Source organism: Leptodactylus fuscus, chromosome 3 (genome assembly GCF_031893055.1).
Source record: "Leptodactylus fuscus isolate aLepFus1 chromosome 3, aLepFus1.hap2, whole genome shotgun sequence".
Classification (NCBI taxonomy): Eukaryota; Metazoa; Chordata; class Amphibia; order Anura; family Leptodactylidae; genus Leptodactylus; species Leptodactylus fuscus.
In genome coordinates this window covers 16009481-16036596 of record NC_134267.1, presented here as the reverse complement: position 1 = coordinate 16036596, position 27116 = coordinate 16009481, and the positions used below count along the sequence as shown (strand labels likewise).

Genomic DNA, 27116 nt, shown 5'->3' with positions numbered 1-27116 from the left:
CATGTCTTGTCGGCCATTTTTCTGTGGCCGCTATACAAGTGAAGGCAGTCTTGCCGGAAGAATGCACAGGAGGATGCGCACAGCTCTCCAGTGGCTGAAGAAGGGCATCTCTGGAGAGTCTTCAGGAGACTGTGCTGTCTGAAGACGTGCGTACGGAGAAAACCGGGAATATCACCGGAATGACAGCACGGAGAAGAATTCTAAAAGTAAGGGAAGAATAGATTTTCTTAAGGCTACTCTGATGTGGTAGTACTGAAAAAAGGGATTGTAATGATAGGTACCCTTTAAGTCGTTAGTTTACAGTGAATAGGCTGCTTTCCTTTTACCACCTTTAGAAACTGCTTTCTCTGCCCTGAACTAAACATTGTACACTAAGACCCCCACCCCCACAAAAAAAAAAAAAAAAGTCTGTGTACTTGTATCTATGTCTGGTGTGATTACGGATGGTAAGGCTATGCCCGATGTTCAGTGTTCCTGTATCTTTTCATCAGCTATTGATTTCCTATTGTACAGTTACTCCTGGCACAATTACATGTGACTAAACCAGTTATAGTAGTAATGGATAGGGGAAGGGGCAGGCTACTCTATTATACACGCACCCTGTGCTGCAGCCATAATGTGATTATTAGCAGCAGAAAAATTGATAGGACAGTGTATGGAGGATTACCAAGACCCTGCACCTATTTCAGCTGTTAATGAAAACTTGGGGACCCTTTTAGTCATTACAGGACCTAAGGAAGTATTCTAGGTGTATCAGGTTTATCCAAAAACCTATGTAATTCATCCCATGGCCATCATGTACTTGTGAAGTCTAGCCGCCTGGTTTTCTAGTCCTGTATGCCCCCTTTAACTTACATCATATCTTGAGGGCTGCGATGGAGCGCCGTGCTGTTCATGTGACAACCGGTTGACATACCACAACCCTTTACATCATGATACGCCAAGGGTCCAATAAAGTCATTGGAGAAGACGTAGGCCAGTAGTAAACGGGAAATATTGGACAATATTGGGTAGTATGCTGAATTTTTTGGGCCTGCTTAAATGGACACCGTCATAGAAACCTTATAGCCACTCGAGTTTGGGTGTATCAGGTACGTGTTTCGGTACTATTGTCATTACCACTATGGAGGAGGAGAGCAACAGATAAACGCACAGATGTAAAAATCTATATGTATTGGACTCAGTCCTGATTAGTTTAAATTGTCAGTATTAGGTCCTGGACAACCCCTTTAAATGGATTCCATCATTGGGAAAACTCATTTTTAGCTAAGCCTATATTTACATCGGCTATTGCAGACATACCTTTTGTATGTTAATCCTCCCAGTCATTTTTGAACGAGCCTGCTTTTATAGATATGCTTATCAGCCAGCAATGAGCACCGTAAGTTCAACGAGCACTGTGTGCACTGCGCTATACACACACAGCAGTCAGTGCTCACTGAACTTCCGGTGCTAATTAGCATATCAATAAAAGCGGGCTCCTTCAAAAACGGCCAGGAGGATTAACATACAAAAGGTATGTCTGCAATAACCAATGTAAATATAGGCTTAGCTAAAAACGAGTTTTCCCAATGATATAGTTTTAAAGGGATTCTATCATGTGTGATTGGAGCCCCAAAGTGAAAAAAATAATTACACATAATACATTTCTCTTTTATTACCTTGCAGTGTGAAACAGCAATTTTGTAATAAAACTCACAGGCAAACTTTGGTTTCAGGCAACTGCTTGCGGGGGAAGGGGGAAAAAAACAAAAACCCAAGAACAGTATTTTGCATTTCTTAAAAGAAATTAATTCAAATTCTATATTTTCATCCAAACCATAAAACGATGCCAAAATAATGAAGTCTAGTATACATTGAGGTGTGAACTCGAGGTGTATCATAGGGCCGCCTTCATCAAATGAGCAGACTGGATTCTGTGCAGGGTGTCAGATGTCAAGTTGTCAGAAATCAGTACTGCACAGTGACAAATTGGAGAGTCGAGTCAATTCCGAAATTCCATTCGAAGTAAAAAAAGTAGACAATTTTTTTTTTTTTTTAATTCCTGCAAATTCCAGGATTTTTTTTGCTACACAAGCATTGGACATGTAGCCCTTTAACATGCTACAACCCCTGCAGAGGCTACAGTTCACCGTAGGATAAGTGTTCCAAGACTGCCCCCTAGTGGAATTTGGAGGCATGAATAAATATTATCCAATTTTTAGATAAGAAGCCCCTGAGTGCTATGGGTGATCGATCGCCAAACATCTTACATGCCAAGACGGGACAAACAAATAGATTTCAGGTGTTCAGCTCCAACACGCGGGGTAAAGCAGCACGTCACGTAGCAGGTCCATCCAGACATACACATTGCATTCCGACAAACATTTACAGGGAGGCGCGATGCATAGGTCTCGGACTTCACTGCTCCAGCTCCTTCTTAACTTCCGCTATGTAATGATGATCAGCACCGTGGGCAATCTCCATTATAGCAATGGCCTGGAGGGGAGAACATGGTGTACAAAAATTAAGGGTGACCCTATAAAAAGTGTGTCCGCATTCTGAAACAGAGCGTCCTATAAAGATTGTTACAGGACAGCATCTGATACGCTGCAACAAACCATGCAATTTTTCTACATACAGGTTTTAGAATTCTGGATGGGTGTTTCAATTCACTGACAGCAAGCAGGTATATGAAGAGATTGAAAAGGGTTTAAAGACCAGAAAATAGCCTGAGGCTGTGGCTACACATGGTGCATTTTTGTTGCAGCAAAATCTGCAAAAAAAATTAAATAATTCTGCAACGTGTGTCCTCAAACTAGGTCACCAATAGCAGATTAATGGGGAGTTCGATACTTGGACTCCCACGGATCGGCTGTTCTGGGCAATGATAGGACCCGTTCCCACGATGTAATGTGGCGCTCATTCTGACACGTAAACACGTGTCAGAGTGAGCGCTTCAAAACAGAATCCTATTGACTTCAATGGGTTCCGTTTAACACACATAACACATTGAAATCAATCTGTTATGAAACCTCCCATTGACTTCAATCCCACTTCAAGACAGAACCCATTGAAGTGGGATTTTGTTTTGAAGCGCTCACCCTGACACGCATTTACGTGTCAGAATGAGCGCCACGTTACATTGTAGGAACGGGCCCATACAGAGAATGGAGCAGGAAGCAGACAGCTTTGTACTCTCTAAGATCAGCTCTTCCTCATTTGCATGGAAACTAAGCTGCAGTAACCTGGTTTGGCCACTATACAGAGAACAGAGCTGTCTGCTTCCTGCTCCATTCTGTGTGTATCAGTTTCGCTGAAGAGTGGGAGTGTCTTTTGTTGGACCCAAACTGATTCTTAGGATAGGGCATCAATATTTTAACTCAGAAAACCCCTTTATGCTGGGACCCCACATGGTGTCTTACAGTCACAGCAAATTGGATGGGTTTCTAGCAAATCCCCATCCCTACTTTGAGATTTCCAAAACGGTTACAGTTTTGCTAATCACAATGTGTCAATTGTATGTACGGAGACGCCAGCGTTTTCTCTATAGGTATAATTACGAAATTTCTGTGCAAAGCGCTGCAGGAAGATCTGTGATGCATTGCTGCCACGGTTTTTCCCACAGCGCTTTTTTGCTATGGGACACTATGTGGAGCCTTAGCCTTAAAGGAATATGGCTGCTTTCTTCTTCTCAGGAAGTGACCTGATGTCCATTCCCATGGCAGTACAACATCTCCATCCTATTGAAATGAATGAGAACAGCTGTGTAACTACCGCGGAGGCAGCTGCCACAGGGCCCGGGACATTAGGGGGCCTCGTGACAGCCGCTACCACTGCGTTTTTTTCTTTTTTCCTAATAGGCCGTTACCGGCTGGAGTCCAGCCGGTAACGAGTCCTATTTACTTACCGATCCTGGCTGGGCCGGGATCGGTAAGTGACACTGCGGGCCCCGCAAAGACTATTATTATACTCGGGGGTCTTTGCGGATAAAGATCGGAGGCCGGGAGAGGTAAGAAACATAAAAAACTGTGTTACTTACCTCTCCAGGCAGGCTTCGGCCTAGTTGTCTGACGTCTCATGAACCCGGCCTGCTTGCTGGGTCATGTGACGTCCGACGTAATTGAAGAAGGACGACGGCAGAGGCAGACAGCGTAGGAGCCGGGGACAGGTAAATAACAGTAGTTTATGTTTTTATTCCCCCGGGTCTCAGATTATTATACTCTGGGGTCTGAAAAAACCTCGGTTGAGGTCTTTGGCGTCAGTGTCGGTCAGAGGGGCCCATGTCAAAGGTTCACCATGGGGCCCCGCCACTGAGTGAGACTAAGCCACGACATGGCCATGTGACCAATGGACATGATTTTGAGGTCCTGCACAACCCCTTTTAAGAGTCAATACTGGGTTCATACAAGAGGAAGCAGCAGATACCTTTTTCAGGGCTTTTATCCCGGCCGATTTCTTTTCCAGCCCCATGTAGAGTCGTCCCAGCTTCAGCCACATGGAGGCGACATTCAGGGAGTAAGGAGGATAGTGCTTACTGGAAGACACAAGATTGCATTGTATGTAAACTTCTATGACATCAGCCATATGTACCCTGTAGTGCCCCCTATACTCCTTGTAAGCAGCCTAGAATCAAGAATATACTAAGTTATCATTTTTGCACGTTTTATGTCGCCGTTGTGCTGGCAGCAGTATAACAGTACGTATATCTGCTTGGCAGCTAATGGCGCCTCTGGTCGTACATAGGTGAGAAGCGTACGAGACGCTAGTGCACAGTCCTAGGTCTGGCTCCATACTGTACCTTCGTATTATAGCATACCATTACATATGAGGCATCGTGCCCTAATGATACAGCAGCGAACAGAGTGCAAAATGGGCATCGCCTTGTGCATGAGTCTAAGGATACGTGCATATGACCATAGCTCTATCCTCGTGCACAGGTTGTGTGGTGAGATTACAGCTCCAGTGAACTGCAATACCACATACCACCTGAGAACAGGAGTGGCGCTGTTTGTGGAGGAATTGAAGCTTTTCTTCTTCTGTACAGTTTCTTGAATTAACCTTAAAGTCTGATCTTTATTTAAAAATTACACACACCGTTACCTGTAGGGTTTGATAATTTTTTGCCCATATTTCAGGGCCCCTTCCCATTCCTGCTGATACAGACAGACTCCCATGGCCTGGTACATCATATGTAACATGTATACGTTGCTCTCGTCAAACACGGCTCCCATCTTCTCGATGCTCAGCTCACACATTTCCAGCAGCTCGCTGGGAGGTGACGCAGTTAAGGCGAGACAAACCGTGAGAGATGGATTAAGAAGAGGATGGTGAAATAACCGTAATTTGCCAATTTGTTATAACATTTAACTACATAGTATGGTGCCACCTGGTGTTCATAGCGCATAGCAGTGTACACGACCACCTAATGAGCTGAGGATTGGTGGACGCACATGCTCAGTCACTCTCCCTATAGCTTGGAGACTACCATTATGCCCTAACAGTCCGCTGGGTTTTGCAGGGTCACAGGTTGGAGGCCACCGATCTAGAGGACTATGGTAAACCAGAAAAGGATATTTTTGTAATGTTTTGCCCTCCGGAACTCCTCCACCACATTACGGGCGTATCTGACCATGTCTCGTATGGTCTGAGGGCTCGGGGGCTCAGAAAGTTTCCTGATCTCCATTTTAGCTGGATCCTGTAAAGACAGAGAGGTGAGTGCACCAGACCACACCTAGTAAGGACACCTGGAGATCTACAGGGCTCCATGTCAGAACACCTTGAGATGATCCTTTTACCTTTTGCTTGGTGGTGCACTCCTTGCAGTCACAGGTGAAGAAATAAGAATCCTTCAGTCGGTCATTTCGGTCTTCTGTAGGGTACAAGAGGTCTATGTAGCTGGTGAACACCTGGAATTAGATCATGATCAGGTCACCAAACAGATCACGAGGGACCGAAATAATGTCACCTTTTTAAAGGGTAACTAAACTTTTTTTTTTTTTTTACATTTTTGATCAGTGAGGGTCAGATTGCTGAGGCCACCCCCCACCGGTTGTCAAAATGGGGGGTCAGGAGCAACACGTTCCTTCATCTTGCTTTAGCCCTGCTCGGCTGACCTTGTAGAGTCCGGTGCACGGTCCATTAACAACATACAAGTTCAGACACCAAATGCAAGGTCGTGGTCTGTGCACGCTCAGGAGGGTTCCAGGTACCGAACTAGTACAAGACCACCCCTTTAACACAACCTGTGTAAAACCAAGGACTCTCCAGCTTTTGTAAGACTACAACTCCCAGCAGCCTAGCAATTGTAGATGTACAACAGCTGGAGATCCGTGTGCAAAGAGCGTCTCCTGCTCCGGAGGAGCAGCGAGTAATATTAGATTTACCCTGCGGCATAAACCGGTCACATCTCAACTTGAATGGCTTTACAACTTGAGAGTCCCAAATTGTTGCCCGTAACATTTTGGAATAAAGCCCGCTTGCAACTGCGACTATTAGCCACAAGAGGGACCCAAAGGACAAGGCAACGTTACACTGCAACAGCTGGTGGCGGCCATGTCTGAAGACCCCACGTGGGGACATTTCTAAAGGAAGGCCATTTCATCACACATTTATACTTGTCTTCTAGATCTTATCAAGATTCCAGGCAGTAATCAGATTTACAGAAGGAGCGGACAAGTAAGGGGACGGCTGCCAAGATGTGACCGCGTCATGTAATCGTGTATCCGGATAATCCAGCGCCCAGTTCTAGCCTTGTGTGTTACTATCCGCTCATAGCCGGATACCCCCGGGCACTCCTGTCTTACACATAATGGCTGACATCCAGCAGGCTATACCGCATGGTGGAACTCCCTATAGGTCAGGTCTTTTTATAGCAACGGTTTCTCAAATGTCCTCAAACTTGAGGAATTTCCCAGGGGTCTCCGGACATGCCTCCCATATAATGTCAGGGTATATTTATATTATGGGAAGAGGCCGGGGGTAGGGATTAGATCTTAGAGGACTGAATGGAGAGCGAGAGGCCACATTTACTAAGAGGGTCTCATTTTACCCTGTTTAATTTCCTATTGATTTTGGATACAATCAGTGGCGTAACTACCGCCATAGCAGCAGAGGCAGCTGCCACAGGGCCCGGGACATTAGGGGCCCGGTGACAGCCGCTACAGCTGCTTTCATTATACTCAGGGGTCTTTTCGGACCCCCCCCGAGTATAATGATTGGCGGACCGGGAGAGGTAAGAAACATAAAAAACACTACTACTTATCTCTCCACAATCTGGGCAGGCTTCAGGCCTAGTCGTCTGACGTCTCATGACCCCGGCCTGCATCCCGGGTCATGTGACATCTGACGTCATTGAAGATGGACTACTTCGGAGGACAACAGCGTAGGAGACGGGAGATAGGTGAGTAACAGGTTGGTTTTTTTTTAGGTTTTTCTCCCCCTGGGTCTCCGATTATTATACTCTGGGGTCTGAAAAGATATGGGGCATAATACTGTGTGCAGGGGCCACTATGGGGTATAATACTGTGTGCAGGGGCCACTATGGGGACATAATACTGTGTGCAGGGGCCACTATGGGGTATAATACTGTGTGCAGGGGCCACTATGGGGACATAATACTGTGTGCAGGGGCCACTATGGGGGATAATACTGTGTGCAGGGGCCACTATGGGGGATAATACTGTGTGCAGGGGCCACAGGTCTTCAGCATCAGTCGGGGGGGGGGGGCAGGCATGTCAAACATTCGCCACGGGGCCCCGCCATTCCTAGTTACACCACTGGATACAATGAAGGGTATTTATGAAGGACGGTGTATTCCACTCCAGTCTTCATATCCCCGGCTCATGAGCCACCTCTGGCGTTTCATAAATGCGACCGCTTCCCCTTTTCGTCTGACGTCTCTGCTGAAAACTACGCCATCTTGTAGCAGGCGAAGAGTTCAGTGGCCATTTATGACAGTAACCATTGCCATGTATCATACTGACGTCTTATGTGGCCCAGTGCATAGCCATCCAGTTGCCGCTGCTCATGGGATGGGAGTGTATTTATTTATGAGGCAGGGAGTTTTATTTTATTTACAGGTTACCCCCCCCCCATGCTGGACCTGAGGTTTTGGGCTGGTTCCATCCCTGCATTAAGTGATCAAAAGCCGCGGCCGGCCCTCAGGTCGCACCATCTCCTCCTTCCTCTCTGGTTTTCACGGCCAGGTACCAGTTCTATGGGCCCTGGGAGAATATAATGAAGCCACCCCCATAGCACAGGTGAAAGCGAGGGAGGAGACGGAGCAAACCATGGCGGGTTGAAGGTTCCAATCACGTGACAGAACCCCCAAGTCCAGCATGACAAAAACACCCCGGAAGAAGTAAAATGAAATTCCCTGGACAACTCCTTTATAACAGACACAGTAACTAAAGAAAGAAGACAACATGGTCACCTCATCTCCAGCGTGAATCTCCTGCACGGCCCGGACCTCGGCCACGGTGCCCTTGTAGGTCACAATCACGTTGGGGCAGCAGCTGTGGTTCATGAGGGCAACGCTGCAACAGGAATTCAGGAACAGAAAGAGTTAACTTACAACATACAAATCCTTAAGTCTGCTTTAGCTGTGAATGGAGAAGAAACAAGAAGCCACAGTAAGTGAAGGATTTATAGAGGAAGGGAATATGGATCATCTGAAGTGCTCATGGCCGTCTCGTATGTGGTATGACCAACAAAATCGCAATTTTGGTTCTATGCAAATAAAAAAAAAAAAAAAAAATTATGACTTAAAATTTGCACCGCCTTCTCCCCTTTCATGAACATAGGGCATGGCAAAGGCGGAGGAGGGGTGCGGTGTGGGCGCATCAGACCTGCCAAGTTTAGAAACATTTATGCCAGAATTCAGGCGTAAATGACAGGGGAAAGGTAAAATTTCCCCAGAGGCGCACAGGTCGTGCACCTTGTCATATGTAAGTCGCACCCTCTGACAGCACCAGGATGGTGAAGACTGGTGTGTGGAACGCCAGTCTTCATAAACCTGGGCTACAGAGTCTGAATAAATTGGCCGATGATCAGACCCAACACTAGTATTTTCACCAAAGGGAACAGGATCAGCCAGGACTGTGGCCCCTCTTATCCAGGGCCCCACACTAGTCACATGGTCTCCGTGCTAGGAGAGGTATCAGGTCAGTAAGAATCCATCACGCAACGTGCAGCATATATCACATACTCAGGGAATATGGCGGATCCTAAGTGGGACAGCTCCTCGTCTTCTATGGTGAAGCCATTGCAGTTAACCTAGAAGAATACAGAAGGATTAGAGGGGAACAGGGTGTGATAATCCTCCGGTATATTACCTTTATATACATGGGGCAAGTGAAGTATCTAACCTTGCCCCTCAGATGTCAAATTCAAACGATTGTACAAGATTAGAAAACATGGCGCCACTCCTGTCCACAGGTCTTGACTGGTACTGCAACCACTTCAATGGAACTAAATACCAAACATTCTAGGGACTACAGTCTTGAGATTGAGGACAACCCCCCTCCACCGATCAAACATGGTACTGCTTCAGTAAATGGGAACTTGTAAAAGCAATGAAAACTTGCAACAAGCAGAGAAATAGTTCAAGGAAATAATACCAATAAATCCTTGTAAACCCTTTATCTCTAACACAGAAGATATATCAGATCTCTGCTTTTAGACAATCTGTTCTCACAAAGATCCTTTGACAATAAGATGATGAGGAAACCTGGCAGGAAGTGTTTAGTTTCCCTGCAGCACCTCTGCAGGGGGGGATATGGTATTACACTGTGCCTATTTGAATCAATGGGCTGTGTGTGTTATGTAGGACAGGACAGTCCTCCAGAGCGGGCCATGCTCTTTGTAACGCCTCTCCACTCTGGGCAGGCGGTGAGGATCCTAACCCTGATGGGGTGCAGATGAAAATGAGTTTTCTAAACTGGATAACCCCTTTAAAGAGAGTACAGGTACTGTAGGAGCCATCACCGTATGGTTCTTTACTCCTTATGGTGTTCACCTCCGGTGGCCTGCCCCTCAACCACACAGAAGTGACAGCTGTCACGGAGATAGGCAGATCGATGTCCTTACTGATCCATTCTTGGACGACAGCTGAATATTCACTAGTCATCAGCTGTGCCGGAACCAGTGGCAATGGGGCTGCAGTCTATAGGTAAGGACAGCTGTCACCGCCATCCATCACGGTCACATCTATAGGTCCTGACAATGCATTGTGGGTAACATACATGCCTCAGGTTCCATGCACACGACTGAGCTTGGTCAGTGTGCTAGCCATGTTTTTCGCACGGACCCCTTTATTTCTGTGGCCGCATACATATTCCTGTATTATCATGGACAAGTGTTTGCAGCCGTGAGCCCGGGGCAAAACTCAGGACAGGTCCTAAACATAGCCATTTTGCAGTCTGACCGTAATAGGGCCATGGAGGCACAGGCAACATGTGGGCATCATCGCACAGCCCCACTATATGCAGATGCCATCAAGTCTGTTTCCATTCACTTTTCAGTTTAGTCTAGATTGCATGGGTCTCCATAATCCACATGGATCTAACAGATCTGGAAAATATCCATGTATTGGCGTGACGGACATCAGAAAATGGAGCGGCTTTATTAAGATTGGCATATAGTACGCCGGTCCTAAAGAACAGCCTTAGGGTGCATGCACACTGAGTAACGCCGGGCGTGTATGAGAGCCGTACACGCCGGCGTTACAGCAGGGCTGCCGAACACTTCCCATTCACTTCAATGGGAGCGCTCGTAACAGCGGCGTTTACGAGCGCTCCCATTGAAGTGAATGGGAAGTGTTCGGCAGCCCTGCTGTAACGCCGGCGTGTACGGCTCTGATACACGCCCGGCGTTACGTAGTGTGCATGCACCCTTAGTCTAAATGAGGTCTTAGGATGGGTCATTAATTAAAGATCCCTGGGGGGCAGACATCCAGGAAAACTGCGGATCAGCAGCACTGGCATTCCCTTCCACTTCACAGGTCATGTGATGTCATGTTCCGCAGTCCTGTTCACAGCTCAGACCCATTAAAGTGAATGGGCTGAGCTGCAATACCAAACACAGCCACTATAAAAATGTATGGCGCTGTGCTTGGCAAGTCGTGGAGAGGATGCAGCACTCACATAAGAGCCTTGGCCTCGTCAAACAGCTGATCGGGAGAGGTTCTGGTGTTGGAGCCCTGCCAATCCATGAACAAGGCGTGATAAAGCAGCCTCATTCTGCATATCCGTAGCTGCAAATTTTTGCTGATTTCTTGTTGGATCAGTATTGTGCTAAAAGACACATTCCTAAGGGTATGTTCAATACATTATTTTTGGGAGGGATATCTTACTTCAGACAGCAACCCACATCCCATGAATAGGAACAGAAGAGGGGGGGGGGGAAATCAGAGCGATTCCTCGCAGGTAAGCCGGACCCAGATTGGGCTAATACTTGCACAGATCTGCAACACTTCCTAGTGCACTAGATTTTCTACAACGCAGTACAGCAGGAAAGAAGAAGTGTACAGCCAACAGAGAGATGTCATCTTACTGCATTATGAAAGTTACAGGAAGCAGCTAGAACTTCAAATGCAGCTTTGGCTGTGACTAGAGTATTTGCAAAGAGCACACATTGAAGAGCAATTACAAGGCGCCATTACCTGTGCAAAGAGAACTTCAAGTGCAGCATTGTCAGAATAGTGCAAATTCTTGGAGTAGAAGTGATGCAAGGCAGCGATATCATTTTGAATGAGTTCTCGCTTTTCATTGTCAAGTTTGTCAAGGTCTAAAAGCGAAAATGAGAATTATTTATGAATGCGAGGATAAAAGAAAAAAAAAAACCAAAAAAAAAAACAAAAAAACCCTATATTTATTATGAAACAAATCTTACGAGATTCAAACTCCTTCACCGACAGATATTTCTCTGATGCCGTCCTTTCTGGGTGCAATTTCTAGGAAAAAAATAAATAATTAAAAATAATTAAAATAAATAAATTTATAAATAAAATTAAAGATGTTTTTATAAAGGGACCAGTACCCAACCCCACGTACATAGGTAAATTAAGGACACCAAAATCAAGTGGTATTTTCCTCTCGTAAATTGCAGTTTTCGTTAATATGCAAATCAGCATTGGGAGCAATTAGGGCGTGGCCATTGCTCCAAAAAGCTCATTTGCATATTGGCAATAAAAACGATATCTCAACAACTGAGGTAGGGGGAAAATACTGATTCTGGAGACATTAACCTATCTATCTGTGGGGCTGGGTTCTGGTGACGCACTCCTTTCAGATTTTTAATATATATACCCTACTAATATTCTAAGTGTGGGTTTGGATGTTTGTTCTTCAATCACGCCAAAAAGACCGAATGGATTGGTCTGAAATTTCACACATACATACCTTGGCACCCAGATTGAAACATAGGCTATTTACCATCCAAATAGACCACCGGACTTCACTGTCGCGAACGTAGATTTGCACTTCGGGATCTGCTCAAGGACCTGAGATGACGTCATCCCAGGCCCTTGACCTGCTCCCTGATTGGTTGGCACGAGCTACTGTCCAGCCTGCAGGCAGAAGAAGATGGCGCCTCTGAAATCTCCAGAGCATCCCGAGGAAGCGGACGTGGTGTCGGCCCGTGAGAACTTCATCGACTGTGCCGGCAATGTACACACACCGCGGGCCTGAACTCGTCCGCCTCTGCCGGGGATCAAGCAGCTGCGGGCTATGGAGGCTGCCACACAGTCAGGGATCTAGCAAGCATGCAGCCTCTGTCTGCAGTCGCTGACGGTATAGCATGGAGAGCTTTGGTGAGTAGGCCGGCATATTCTGGTCTGCAACCTATGCCGTGGGAGGGGGTTTGGGGTGGGGCCAAAGAACCACACAGGATGGGGCGGCCACATGGCAGGGGAGTTTGTGGAGGGGTGGTGTTCTGAGCGGCAGGATTTGGGGGTGTCCTGGGTGGGGGCAGCGGAAGGGAAGGCGCGGGGTTCATGGCGGATCCTAACCAACACAAATTAGCTAAATAATAGCAGCTCAGCGCAAACGCCAACCCGCAGTCATGGGCAGATGCTAGTGTATATATATGTATATTTAATAAAATGTAGCGTAAGAATTGAGATATTTAAAAATAAAAAAAACTTAAATATAAATACAATAAAATATTCAATATTTAATAGCTCGGCCTATACAGATGAATAATCCTCCGCACAAGTTACAGCATTTTATATAGATTTTTTTTCTGCACTACATTGCCACGGGGTGATAATCAGAACTTCCTCCATCTGCATGTATGGCGATCAGAAAAATAGCAGGGTTTATTTAAATATGTAATTTCCCTTTGTTTCCGATGCATCCAAATAAGGCCGGCTCGCAAGTCGGACTTTGAGGTAAGCGAATCCACTCGCTGTTGACAGAGTTGAAACGCGCTGTTCAGCTGTTGGCCTAAGGCCAGTACTTTGTAATCTTGCCCATTAAATATGGGTTTGCAGGTGGCTCAGCAGCTGAGGTTAAGAGGACTGGATTTTGCATATTAAGCTTTTCAGAAAGTCGACGGTGTTTATCTATTCCTACAAACTCGCCATCGCCGCCTCTTGCCAGTCAGTTGTGGCGCAGGAAAGATCATTTGTTTGTGCACCATAAGACTTTCCCTTCATGACAGACAGAGCTCCGGGCGCAGCAACTCAACTCTTGCCATAGCAGTTTCTCTTTTGTACAAAGACTTGAAATGATATTAAAATTAAAAAATCTTTACGGCTCCGACAACTCCAGCAGCGCTTTAGAAAAGGGTTTTGAATGTTTCTGCAAATAGCGGCGGCGGTGGACTAACTTAGGCTTTCAGGGTGACCTTGAAAATAATAAGCCTGGATTGTGATGGGTATAGATTAAACTATATAATATAATATTATTATTAATAAATTTATTTTATTTTGTTTAATTTAAAAAGAGGCCCGGATTTTGAGACAAATAAAAAAAAAAAAAATTCAAAAAAGGAAAAATAAATTATGGCTAATTTACTATATCACGGGCTATGCAACATTAAAGGGATCCTATCATTCAATCACAGGCTATTAGGCTATTCTTATCCTACCTTCCTCTCCACGCCGCCGTTTGCTTGAAATTCCATTTGTCTGTATGCATATGAGTTCTCTCACAGCACTGGGGGCGGTCCTCAGCGCTCAAAGAGACACTGGGGGTGTCCCAAACGCTGCCAGAGAACTCTCCAGCGCCACCTCCATCTTCGTCAGGAAAATCCTCTTCACGCGTCTTCTTCTGGCACAGGCTTTAGACTTCTAGGGCAAGCCGGCTGCTCATGCCCGCCGGCCATGACAAAATGGCCACTTACACTACTGTGTAAGTGGCCATTTTTCTTGCGGCCGCGGGAATGCGCTGTCGGCTTTGTTCTGAGCCCGAGGCCTAGAAATTAGAAGTCACCGCTGGAAGAAGACCTTGTTCCTGAAGAAGATGGAGGCGGCGTTAGAGAGTTCTCTCGCAGCATTGGGGACGCCCCCAGTGCTGTTTAAGCGCTGAGGACCGCCCCCAGTGCTGCCAGAGAACTCATTTGCATACCGAAAAAAAAAAAACAGAATTTCAAGCGAACGGCGGTGCAGAGAAGACATCTAAAGGTAGGAGAAGAATAGACTTTCTTAAGACTATTCCGACGTGTTAATGAGAAAAAAAATTTGATTGAATGATAGGATCCATTTAAACTATATCCTATTAAAATAATTAATAATAAATAATTCATTATTATAATTAAAAGGATTGTCCACTTTCAGTTCAATATCACCTATCACATGACCACAGACTGATGTTTATTAACTGGGAGTGAACAGAGTGAATGACAGCAAGCAGAGATCTAGAAAATCGTGTGGAATCGATACAGAAGGTATATTGGAAAATTGTGGAACATTTTATTATACAAAAAAAAAAAAAAAAATTGGTCTCAAAGAATCTGAAAGAGTCCAACCCCTTTCTTTTACAACCAATCATAGCATAGCTTTTTTTTTCTTTATATAGATTGTGAACCCCATATAGGGCTCACAATGTACTTTTTTCTCTCCTATCAGTATGTCTTTGTAGAATGGGAGGAAATCCACGCAAACACGGGGAGAACATACAAACTCCTTGCAGATTTTGTTCCTGGCAGGATTCAAACCCAGGACTCCAGTGCTGCAAGGCTGCAGTGCTAACCACTGAGGCATCATGTTGCCCCCGTGGCTTTCATTTCTTATAGTGCTCTTGAACAATGAAAGCTGCGCTGTGATTGGCTGCTGTAGTAATACATCTGCCCCTATTCTGTCTGCAGGGACCTACTATACAGAGGTCGCTGTGAAGTGTCTATTGGGCTTATCCACCATCAATATCTATATGTATACAAAGAACATCGTGTGTTATTGTGGTTTTTTGCAGAGAAGAATAGATGAATGTATATAATACTGTGACGTGCGGCCATGTCTTCTGTCTCACCTCGATGCTCCACAGCTGCCTTACTGACACCTCCCAGGTTCCCCACAAACAGTCAATGACCCCTCACCACTGCAGTGACCACCCCAACCACTACTTGTCCGAGCAAGATTTCCAGTATGTCATGATGCAGTCCTAAATATAGAGTAGCCGGGGACCTGGGAAGTTTAGGAACTCTAATGGTGGGGGATGGGTACAATTTGGTGTGACCTTTGCCCTTTGCCTTTCATCAGTTCTTCTTGGTACAGACATTGTTTGGCAGAACTGGGCAGAGACATTGTTCTCGTCACCATCTTGGAGAACCAAGCACAGATCTGTGGATGTAGACTTGCTCCAATCCGTCTGTCTATTCATGTCATCCCAGACAGACTGGATGATGATGAGACCAGGGCTATATCTGTGGGGGCCGGATCATCACTTCCAGGACTCCTCCTCCAAAGGGCAGAGGTCACACCGAATATTGATGGGATTTACATTCCTCTTCATTTATGAAGTTATTTTGTAAATTGAAAAAATAAACTATTAACCCTTTGATTTCTGAAAGCATTCTTATGGTGCAACATTTTTTTATGCCTAAAAATACAACCCTGCATATACAGCGTAGCCAAGCAGTAAGCAGCTGCAGCCTCCCTTCCCCTTTCCATAGCAGCGCATATACATACATATATACACACAGACGTCCTCACCTGCTTGGCCAGTATCCTTGCAGTAAGTCTTACAGTTTCCGAGGGGTTCCAGTTCTGTCCATACGTGCACATGGAGGAACATTCCAACTTGTGCATGGGCCAGTCTCCTTTCTACAACGGCAGAAGAGAAAAAAAAACACGGCAGAGCCATTAAAACAAGGATATAGATGTCTTCTCTGCAGTCAAAGGTCAGGTGAAATATGTTTCCTTTACAAATAAGGGATGACACAAAGGATGAGAACAAAAATAAAACACAAATAAGTTACAAAGAATCTTCCAGGATATCCATAAAATAGAATAGAAAAAAAAAAAAAAGTTAAATTATGACTGCCACTATCTTCCACTAGAGGGGGCTGTACATGCATTGATACACGTGCCACTAAATAAGGGGCAGCAGAAATCTGTATTATGAGAGCGCCACCTAGTGATCAGAAAAGATAAAAAAGATGATAATCTCAAACGGTGGGGAGAAAACAAGAGTCATCTCCGATTTTGTATCACAATAATGGTGGCCATTATATTTCTGTAACTACTAGCCAACCTCTGAGAGCATCCAGATTACTGCCCCCTATAGTTAAAAGTGTGACTGCAGGAGATTTAGCTATAGCTTACAATGGTGCCTTGAGGGACTGGTACAAAGGTTGTATACATATTCGTGGGTCTTTGAGGGTCTCCTCAAAGCAGTTCGTTCCCTCCAATATCACAGGTTTTATGTTTTCTAGAGTCTTTCATAGGGAAGATCAGAACCAAAATGGCACAAACGCCCATCTCGAGTACTGCTGATGACCAGACAGGCTCCTGTCACACAGTTATAAAGGATGACGATGGCAGGGCAGCTTCACTGACTGTAATACTCATCACCTATTTGGTTATCCTTCTCTATAGTCTCCTAAAAATCTCAATGTCCAACCAGCAGGAAGAGATGGTCCTGTCTCTAACTGTCCATGAGACACTGTGCTGATATAGAAAAAAAGAAAACTAAAATCCAAGACGGCATCGGATCTGAGCAGAAAGGAGGAGGAACCGCAGGGATGAGAGATAGATATTTTTTTCCTGAACTGGTTCTTTAAAGGGGTTGTCCATCCACTTAAAATTTTTTGAAAAACCACTTAGGTATAAAATAATAAAAATAGTAATAAATCGCCTTATTAATCCCTGCCGCTCCCATTCTGCCCGTCTGTGTATACTGGCATTAGCAATGACCCCTGTCCATCTGTGTATACTGCCCCCCAGCAATGACGCGTCATCATGCACGTGTGACCACTGCGGGCAACCACCAGCCATAGCAGTGGACTATCAACACCACTAAGGTCACTATTGCCGAGACCCCCCGCGATCAGACCATCAACACCTTGTGACCTTTGGGGACAACCCCTTTAAAATTTGGGACAATTAAAATAATTTCTAGAATCCAAATACATTTCTTGCAAAGTGAACATTTTTAGTTATTTTTTTAAACCTTTGGCCACAACTTTATTTCTTTTCTTCCGATTAAATTTTTGGAAAAGGTAAAGAAAAAAAAAAAATAAAATAAAAAAATCTAAAATTAATTTAGCGCAGAATTGGATATTTCCCCCGTAGGCATTTCTAATTAAATCTTATCCTCAGGCAGGATCACACAGAGCTGAAGAAAGTGTGTCCGGCAATTCGGATGATTAATAGGTTGACGATTTTACGTTTCAAATTATTTTGTCCAAAAAAATTGGCACAAAAAGTGCGGCATAATGTGTACTGGAGAGGAGGGACGTGAGCGATGGCCTCATACTTATGGAACTAATGCACTAGAAGAATTGAATTAAATAATCCAAATTTATAGTTAACCATTACGACAAAGTGGCACGAACTATAGGCGTACAGATACAATAGTCACAAGAAGCCACAAATAGATTTGCTAATTTGGCGCAACGAGAAAGTAAAGCATTGCTCTTCCAAAAAAAAGTTACTAGACAGGCTTCTCTTCGTATGAAAATATGATATCTTCATGATATTGCAAGTGCACGGATACTAAGGTGAAAATCCGAATTAGTCTATGCAAATTTCCTATCACCTTGAAGAGGTCTCATCATGACAAACCCTACAAGTAAGGCTCCACCCCCGAGGAGCTGACCACTGGGCTCCACCTCCTATGGCAGGGTTACAACTGACAGGCACTATATTGGTCTGTGAATACGTACATAGATAGTGGCACCGAAAATCTTGGGTTCAAAACTCGCATGGCCATTATTCACTGCATGTACACACAAGGCCTTAAACCAACAGGATTCAAAGGGAAGACGGGAATTGGGAAATGGAGGTTCCTGCTATCACAGATTGACGGATGTAAGACATAGCTGGCAGATTACATGTCACCCTCTGGGATTTAGAGGACTGAGAATAGGCATGTAGGTCTCTTTTTGGGTTTCTACTAGAATCTAGAAGAGACAGGCTCCTACTTGAATGCAGAAATATAAAGAAATCCAAGCAGGTGAAGTCTTACCTGACAGTCCACATTGCAGTAGAAGGCCTGCTTACATTTGCCACATTTGGAAAGCCCTTCTTTCCTGAGAAAGGATAGAAAAAAAAAAAAAAAAAAGTATTACTTATTAATAAATTGTTTTGTTACATTAATCTATTGTATCATACATTGGGGGGATAGCTACAATTAAAGGGGTTGTCCAGAATGTTCTGCCTTTTGACAGAAGGCTGGGAAAGGTAAAGTATAAGATACAAAAAATTTAAAATATATATATTATATAAAAAAAAAAAAACAAAAAAAAAAAAAACACACACACACCAGTGCTCCGGTGTCTTAGTCCGATCCTGCGGTGCCCTGGGGCTTTTCTGGTGGAATTGTTTGCCACATGTAACGCCAGTCAACAGCTTCAGGAAAGGCCACGTGAGGTCACCTGGACCTGGTTCCTTTCCATAGGCTGCTGATTGGCCTCAGAGGTCATGTGCAGAAGGGACTTCCAGACAGTGACCTGGGACACAAGGGTATGTTTTTGTTTCGTTTCTTCCTCCCAGCCTCAGTAATACAATATTCTGGACAACCCCTTTAAAGCACAACATTAGGGGACCTTTAAAGAGGACCTTTCACTACTTCCAGCTCTTTGCATCCTTCAACTGGCATCACTCCACCAATTCCGGCACGGTTGGAAGTTTACCATAACGTTACTATATACAGTATACGGTTCATCATATCCAGTTGAATATATAGCACCACATAAGATCATGTTTTTGTATCCTTTACACTGCAGCTCGTCTTACTCAGATTGGCTGCCGTGTATGAGCACAAGCCCACCACAAGGTTTACAAACTTTTCTGACTTATTAGCAGACAGTGGCAAGAGAAAGATAACCGGGGAACATCTACAGATCTACTGACAAAAAGGAGACTTCACAATTACAAAAACATCAGTCTTAATCCAAGTTACATACACCACATAAATTTAAAAAAAAAAAAAAAAAAAAAAAATGTAATGTTTTCCGCTACACATGTAAATGTTCCCACACCAAGGGCTTCACATGTCTCCTATCTAGGAAGACTTATCAGTGACTGCACTACATCCAAAGAAGGCATCCGAGACCCAGCGATGGGGGATCTGGTTAATGTCAGACGCCTCTCCGCAGCGAATAACACCGGCTATCTTGAGTTGGTTTGAAGATTACAAATGTGCTCAGGAAAATGTGCTCAGTTTGATCCTCAAATCCAAGACAATAGAAAGGCGACCAAATAGTGGACCACATCCAAAGGGAAAATCTCCTCCCCTTTCCTAAATCAGAGTCTATTAGTAATCTAGACTGTCCACTAATCTGCTATATGGACTATACATAGGGTATGCTGACCATTTGGGCTTGACGGTAGACCCAATGGCCCACGGTTAAAATAACCTGCTGAAGAACTGCATTATGGGACTGTAAAAAGAACGGAAAAATATATTGTAGGAAACTAAGAAAAAAAAAAATCTATATGGAGGTTTGCAAAAAAATTTCTGAACATGATAAGGGTTTTCGTGGCAGGAAGAACAGTCATTTGTGTGGTGGAGATGGGATATGGATCAGAGGCATAGCCAAAGATATCCCCCCTGGGACAGAGCAAAACTCCACAATGAACTGAGTTATTTCCTGGGATTAAAGGGATTCTACCATTAAAAAACTTTTTTTTTCTAGGTAACATGTCGGAATAGCCTTTAGAAAGGCTATTCGTCTCCTACCTTTGGAAGTCTCCGCCGCGCTGCTCATTCGAAATACCGGTTTGTACCGGTATGCTAATTAGTTCTCTTGCAGCGATGGGGGCGTCCCCCAGCACAGGAGATGCGATGGGGGCGTCCCCATTGCTGCTCGAAAACCGACTCCAGCGCCACCTCTATGTTCTTCTGTATCCTCCCCTTCCTTCTTCGGCTTGACGTTGGACGCCTGCGCAGTACGCTCTGTTCGGCGAACTTGCAGTGTTGGCACTATGGCCGCGGGCATGCGCAGTATGTTCGGCGAAGTTCGCCAAGCTGAGCGTACTGCACAGGCGTCCAACGTCAAGCCGAAGAAGGAAGGGGAGGATGCAGAAGAAGATAGAGGTGGCACTGGAGTCGGTTTTCGAGCAGCAATGGGGACGCCCCCATCGCATCTCCTGTACTGGGGGGACGCCCCCATCGCTGCGAGAGAACTAATTAGCATACCGGTACAAACCGGTATTTCGAACAAACGGCACGGCGGAGATTACTCCTAAGGTAGGAGACGAATAGCCTTTCTAAAGGCTATTCCGACGTGTTACCTAGAAAAAAAAAGTTTTTTTAATGGTAGAATCCCTTTAAGGAAGGATTTTGGTGTGAAGATGTACTGCCATCTAATAATGCTATGACGCACACTATGTGATCATAAGTATCCAGACACCCCCAAAAACAGACGTTTTTCATATAAGGTGCATTGTGCTGCCCCCTACTGCCAGGTCCTCCATATCAGCGAGCTCAGTAGACATTAGACATCGTGAGAGAGCAGAATGGGGTGCTCTGCGGAACTCACAGACGTCGTACGTGGTCAGGTGATTGGGTGCCACACATCACGCAGGTCAATGCCAAACGACGCCTCGCTTGGTGTAAGGAACGTAAGCATTGGACGATTGAACATTGGAAAAACGTTGTGTGAAGTGACGAATCACGGTACACAATGTGGCGATCCGATGGCAGGGTGTGGGTATGGCGAATGTCCGGTGAGAGTCATCTGCCAGCGTGTGTAGTGCCAACAGTAAAATTCGGAGGCGGTGGTGTTATGGTGTGGTGGTGTTTTTCATGGAGGGGGCTTGCACCCCTTGTTGTTTTGCGTGGCACTATCACAGCACAGGCCTACATTGATGTATTAAACACCTTCTTGCTTCCCACTGTTGAAGAGCAATTCGGGGATGGCGATTGCATCTTACAACACGATGGAGCACCTGTTCATACTGCACGGCCTGTGGCGGAGTGGTTACACCACAATAACATCTCTGTAATGGACGGGCCTGCACACAGTCCTGACTTGAATCCTATAGAAGACCTTTGGGATGTTTTAGAACGCCGACTTGGTGCCAGGCCTCACCGACCTACAGCGATACCTCTCCTCAGTGCAGCGCTCCGTGAAGAATGGGCTGCCATTCCCCAAAGAACCTTCCAGCACCTGATTGAACGTCTGCCTGCGAGAGTGGAAGCCGTCATCAAGGCTAAGGGTGGGCCAACACCATATTGTATCCAGCATTACCGATGGAGGGCGCCACAAACTTGTAAGTTATTTTCAGCCAGGTGTCCGGATACTTTTGATCACATAGTGTATATCAGGTCAGGGAGGGTAGCCTTTCTCCTCGTGGAGGCTGTCAGTTGGTATCTAGTGTATACAGCTTCCAGCTCTCTATACAGTAAAAACGCCCGGGAACTGCATCTCTGCCCCAAAGTCAACACAGAGCTGCTTGCTAATTCTTCCAGAACGTCCATGAGACCGCCAAAAATGGTTACCTGGAGTTCTAGAAAACCAGCAACATTTCTTATTTAATATGTGCCATTGTACCACATCCCCTTCTGCTTTCTGCAAGATGTAATGTTGCTGTTAGAGACGCTGAGCAGATATATTATGCCTAGTATACCAGTTTTCTGATGTACAGGGTATAAAAAGTCAACTTTTTGGTGCAAAAAAATTTGTAACTTTGAGCTACTCTGTCCATTTTCCCGAAAAGGAGCAGTGTAGAGAGGCGGTGCAGGGGACGAGGCCTCAGGCCCACTAGATTTATTATCCAGGAATCTGGTCTAAAAGATGAGGGAAATATTCACCAGCTATGAGCTAATGTGGTTATCACTGCAGGCACATAGCCCAGCATAGGGCGCGCCCTCATATATGAGTAGGGGTACGTCGCGGCACGTACAAGGAGCATCCTCCTCCGGCGATGGCGTTATTAAGACTGGAGCGGATAATGCCAGTCTTCATAGATCTCCCCCTTTGTATGGATCCAAATGACCAAAATCATGGGTATTCCTATAGTCTGGCCCACTGTCTCCATGACAACACAGCATCTCTTACTAAAATTCAGGCTTCAGGCCTATAATATCAATGATGATATGTCAGCATACAGGGAGGATATTAACAATATATATATATATATATATATATATATATATATATATATATATATATATATATATGGAGACGCCCTCATCACTGTTTGAGTGCTGGGGCCCGCCCCCATTGCTGCGAGAGAACTCATTTGCAAAACCGGTATTTCTGAGGAACAGCATGACGGAGACCACGTCTAAAGGTAAGAGACGAATAGCCTTTCTACAAAAAAAATCCACAAAATTTAAAAAAAAAAATTAATGGTAGAATTCCAAAAAAAAAAAAAAAAAAAAAGGAAGCAGATTTTCCACGTGGTTTTTGACAATTCCGCGCCCAAATCCGCAACACTGACTTTTTTTTTTTTTTTTTTTTTTTTTTTTTTTAACACTAGTGGATAAAAAAAAAAAAAAAAGGCAACAGAAACCATAGAATTCCATGGGGTGCCATTTTTTCCATGTGGATTCTGACACGGGTTCAGTGCCAAAATCCTCGCCAAAAAACTCAGTGAGAATGGACCCTTATAGTTGCATTTCGCTACATTGGGCCTTAGCCTGAAGCACAAATAAATAATAATAATTATACAGTCACAGTATATCATCTGTAGGCCAAATTGCGAGTCAGGAGTCTAGAAAATCTGTGTGACATCCCTTACAATGGAAGACATATAGAAGGTTACCAAATATTCGCAAAAAGAACCCAAACTAATGCATGTGGTTTGGCGGCAGTGGAAATACCGCAACAAAAACCTCAAGAGTTTTACATTCCCTGTAAATTAGATGGGATTGTAGCAATTCCCATCCACACATTGCATGAAATATACGCAGTGAAAATTCAGCGATTTCCAAAACCGTTACAGTTTTGGAACAGCATGTGAATTATAACTACAAGATCTTTGGCAGTTTCCCATATAATGGTATAATGGAAGCCCAATGTCCGCAGAGGAAACCTCAGCAGACTTTCTGTGAAAAGGGATGCAGGAAAAACCACAATGTGTTTCTGCCGCGGTATTTCATTGCGGCCTGCGACCTGAAGCCTTAGACTAAAAGGGGAAATACTTTTCAATCACCCAATATTAGTGAGCGCGTAGGCCAGACCAGGACTAGAATTTACTCGCGGATAAGTAATGGCGGCACCAAACACCGTAGTTTACTTTAGAATAATGCGCCTTGTTACCAAAGACAAGGCCAGTTAATTGTGTGGCTCAGGGTAAAGCTCACATGGCATGCACTTAATAGCCGGAGGGCTTAACACGCCGGGGACGGTTTATAAAAAGAAGCCGTGACATGAGAAATCAGATTTTACTACTAAGTGACAACAGGTGACGATCCCAAAAAAAGTACAACAGCTGAAATAACCTCGAAATAGGGTAAATGCGTCCACATCGTACACCGGCGAGCAACGTCCCATTTGATCTGTCACCATGTGTTGTACCATGTGTCTACCCTGAACGTCTTCGTACCACCGAGTGGGACAGGCACTGCTTTTATTGGCCGCCCTCCAGTCCTCCATCCGCATGAAGGATGTCAAGACTCAGCCTCGCACTATGTCAGAGGATTTCACGTGAACATCTGTTGTCACCCCCAGCGGAGAACCTTGACTGGTATGAGATCTTAAAGAGCTTTGCATGGCATGATTGTAATGCCTATTAATTGTAGAGCCGAGAACGTGTCAAGACGCGGATTAATGATTGATAAGATACTCAAACTTGGCTGGAGAGGAGAAAAGAAAAGATGGCTGAACTGGAACCAATAAACCAAAAACATTAAAGAAAAAATTGAGACACCAAAATAAACAAAATTCTGATTTTTATAAATGAATGTTATATACAGGGTTCTGTTTTTTTTTTCTGTTGACACCTTGGCGGAACCTCACAGTCCCCATTATTATAAGTGTCTTTTGGGAACAGGGTCTTACCCAGAGCTTCAGCTCCTTTGCAAAGCGAGCAGATATCAAGGCTTCAAAGCCCTATGGAAATCTGCATCCAAGCTGTGCGGGCTAAATATAGCCACCTAACAACCAAGGCGGCCCACGTCCTCCTCAAATTGTACGCAGCCATAGATACAGAATGTTAGGCAGAACAGTCAGAGGGTCCTGGAGGAACGATGAACCTGGGACTGAGCCCCATCATAGAGGACTATATGGTGCCCCATATACTACATGGTGCCCCATGTACTGCCCTGGCATCTGTCTGCCACCAAGCACTGGTTTAGACTTTCAGGTTGCCAACCAGACAAGCGTCACTTTGGTCTAGTACAGAGCCCAGCGAGTGTCTTCGCGTTCACCATTGCACCATTATACGTAGAGGTGCGGACGTTGATGCCAGAAGCAGAGGGTCCGGAGTGCCCATGTGCAATGACTGAGGGGCCTGCTGAGGGTTCGCTTCCAAGTCGGCCTAAGTAAGATGCCCCAGAAGGCGACAGGCAGTCATTTACACCTAGGGACTCCAGTACAGCTCAGTGCACATGGTGCAGCTTTTTTTGAGTTTTATTTTTGATGTAGATTACACGCAGTTTTCCACAGTGTAAGTAGACAATGTAGATTTTTTGCAATATGCAATTTTAAAATCAGCAAAACGTCAATTTTTTTTGTGAAAATTTTCGGAGGAAGTTTAATCTATTTTGAGGGGAACACCAAAATCCATGACAAATAAAGGACGAAATCCACATGAAGGATACCGGGTGAAACCACCACGCGGAAGTCGGTGCAAGGGCTAGTGTACACGGCAACTTGAGCGACTCTGATAAAACAACCGACAACGGAGAATCTGATCACGTTGCAATTGGAGACCACGATAGCAGAGAATAGAAACCGAAAGGATGCATGAAAATATTTGTGACTAGCTGCAATTTTTAGTGGGTCATAAATTGCGATCCCACAAGTCACCACGTAGCCTCAGGCTAGGAAGACATGATAACGTTGGCCATGACGTCCGTTGCGGGATGACAGATCGCCACGTTGTCATTCACTAATGTAAGTGAAGGCAGTGACAAGGAGGCTGCTACTTGTAGTTTTTGTGATTAGAAGTTGCAGCATCCTTGAGTCACAGGGTGCCTTATCCTACAATGGGTGTAATGACCACACTCATGCCCATGCACTGCACTTTTGCAGACCCTTTTTCTACGTCACGTTACGGAGTGCCGCCATATGTCCAGAGATATCCTCCTATAAAATAACGCTGCGGTTTACGGATTTAACATGGCTGCTACTCAGTTTACACCATGCACGTGACTTAATGCAATGATCACAGCGAACTGCAATGATGGCAGGGTCACAATGTCACATTACAAAACACTTAACATGGGATATGAAGCAGTATATGAATACTGGAGGGGAATAAAGGCTCTATGCACCACATGCTAGGTCTCCTGTCAGGATCTGTACACTCAGCACAGTCTCCTTCTCTGCACACTGCTTACATTGGGGCTTATTTCAGCCAAATATCTCCTTGTTACCAGAGACATCTGGAGGCGCTAGGACCCCGCAACCCTGAGGGAAATGTCAGCTTCCTCCCACGTGCAGAAGGAGAGCCGCCACCGTAATTCATGTAATATAGGCGTAGGGGTGAGGAGCCCAGGCCTGGGGGAATAGAGGGAGGCCGCGGGGCACTAAGCAGCCTGGGCCCGGGGTGTGGAGGGCGGGAGGTACCTGGAGAAGCAGAAGTCGCACTGGTTGCCCCGCTCATTGACAGTCAGCACCCAGGTATAGGCCGGGCAGGTGAAGAGCAGCTCGCCCAGTTTGAAGTCACGCAATGCCCGCATCTCTCTGCCTTTCCCAGGGCTTATGAAGCGCTCGAAGCCATCGGGGGGTCCCATGGTGTCCGTGGAGGGAGCTCGGTGTGTGGGGGCCGGAGAGACAGTGAGGCCGCTGTGCCGGGAGCAGCTATTAATGTCTCCCCGGGACAGGCAGACAGGGGAGGACAGCTGTGCAGCTGCGGGAGCCGCGGGGTCCTAGAGCCGGCACATCTACCTGCTGAGAACAGAGAGCAGTGACTACCTGCAGTATATAGTATATAACTGACTACCTGCAGTGTACAGTATATACCTGACTACCTGCACTGTACAGTATATACCTGACTACCTGCACTGTACAGTATATACCTGAATACCTGCACTGTACAGTATATACCTGACTACCTGCACTGTACAGTATATACCTGACTACCTGCACTGTACAGTATATACCTGACTACCTGCACTGTACAGTATATACCTGACTACCTGCAGTGTACAGTATATACCTGACTACCTGCAGTGTACAGTATATACCTGACTACCTGCACTGTACAGTATATACCTGACTACCTGCACTGTACAGTATATACCTGAATACCTGCACTGTACAGTATATACCTGACTACCTGCACTGTACAGTATATACCTGACTACCTGCACTGTACAGTATATACCTGACTACCTGCACTGTACAGTATATACCTG

The 27116-nt window shown here is 45.1% G+C and overlaps 1 protein-coding gene across 1 annotated transcript; it reads right to left on the bottom strand.

Annotated features, from left to right (window-relative positions):
* Positions 1 to 1645: 1645 nt before the first annotated feature.
* SMYD2 (SET and MYND domain containing 2) lies at positions 1646 to 26591 on the bottom strand. Its single transcript, XM_075267158.1, has 12 exons — positions 26326 to 26591; positions 18609 to 18672; positions 16133 to 16243; positions 11872 to 11932; positions 11642 to 11766; positions 9188 to 9255; positions 8414 to 8516; positions 5778 to 5888; positions 5557 to 5677; positions 5083 to 5257; positions 4408 to 4516; positions 1646 to 2478 (listed from the first exon to the last, which is right to left on the bottom strand). Exons 1-12 carry the CDS (start codon positions 26490 to 26492, stop codon positions 2401 to 2403), a joined length of 1293 nt encoding a protein of 430 aa, XP_075123259.1. The 5' UTR covers positions 26493 to 26591; the 3' UTR covers positions 1646 to 2400.
* Between the last annotated feature and the right edge of the window lie 525 nt (positions 26592 to 27116).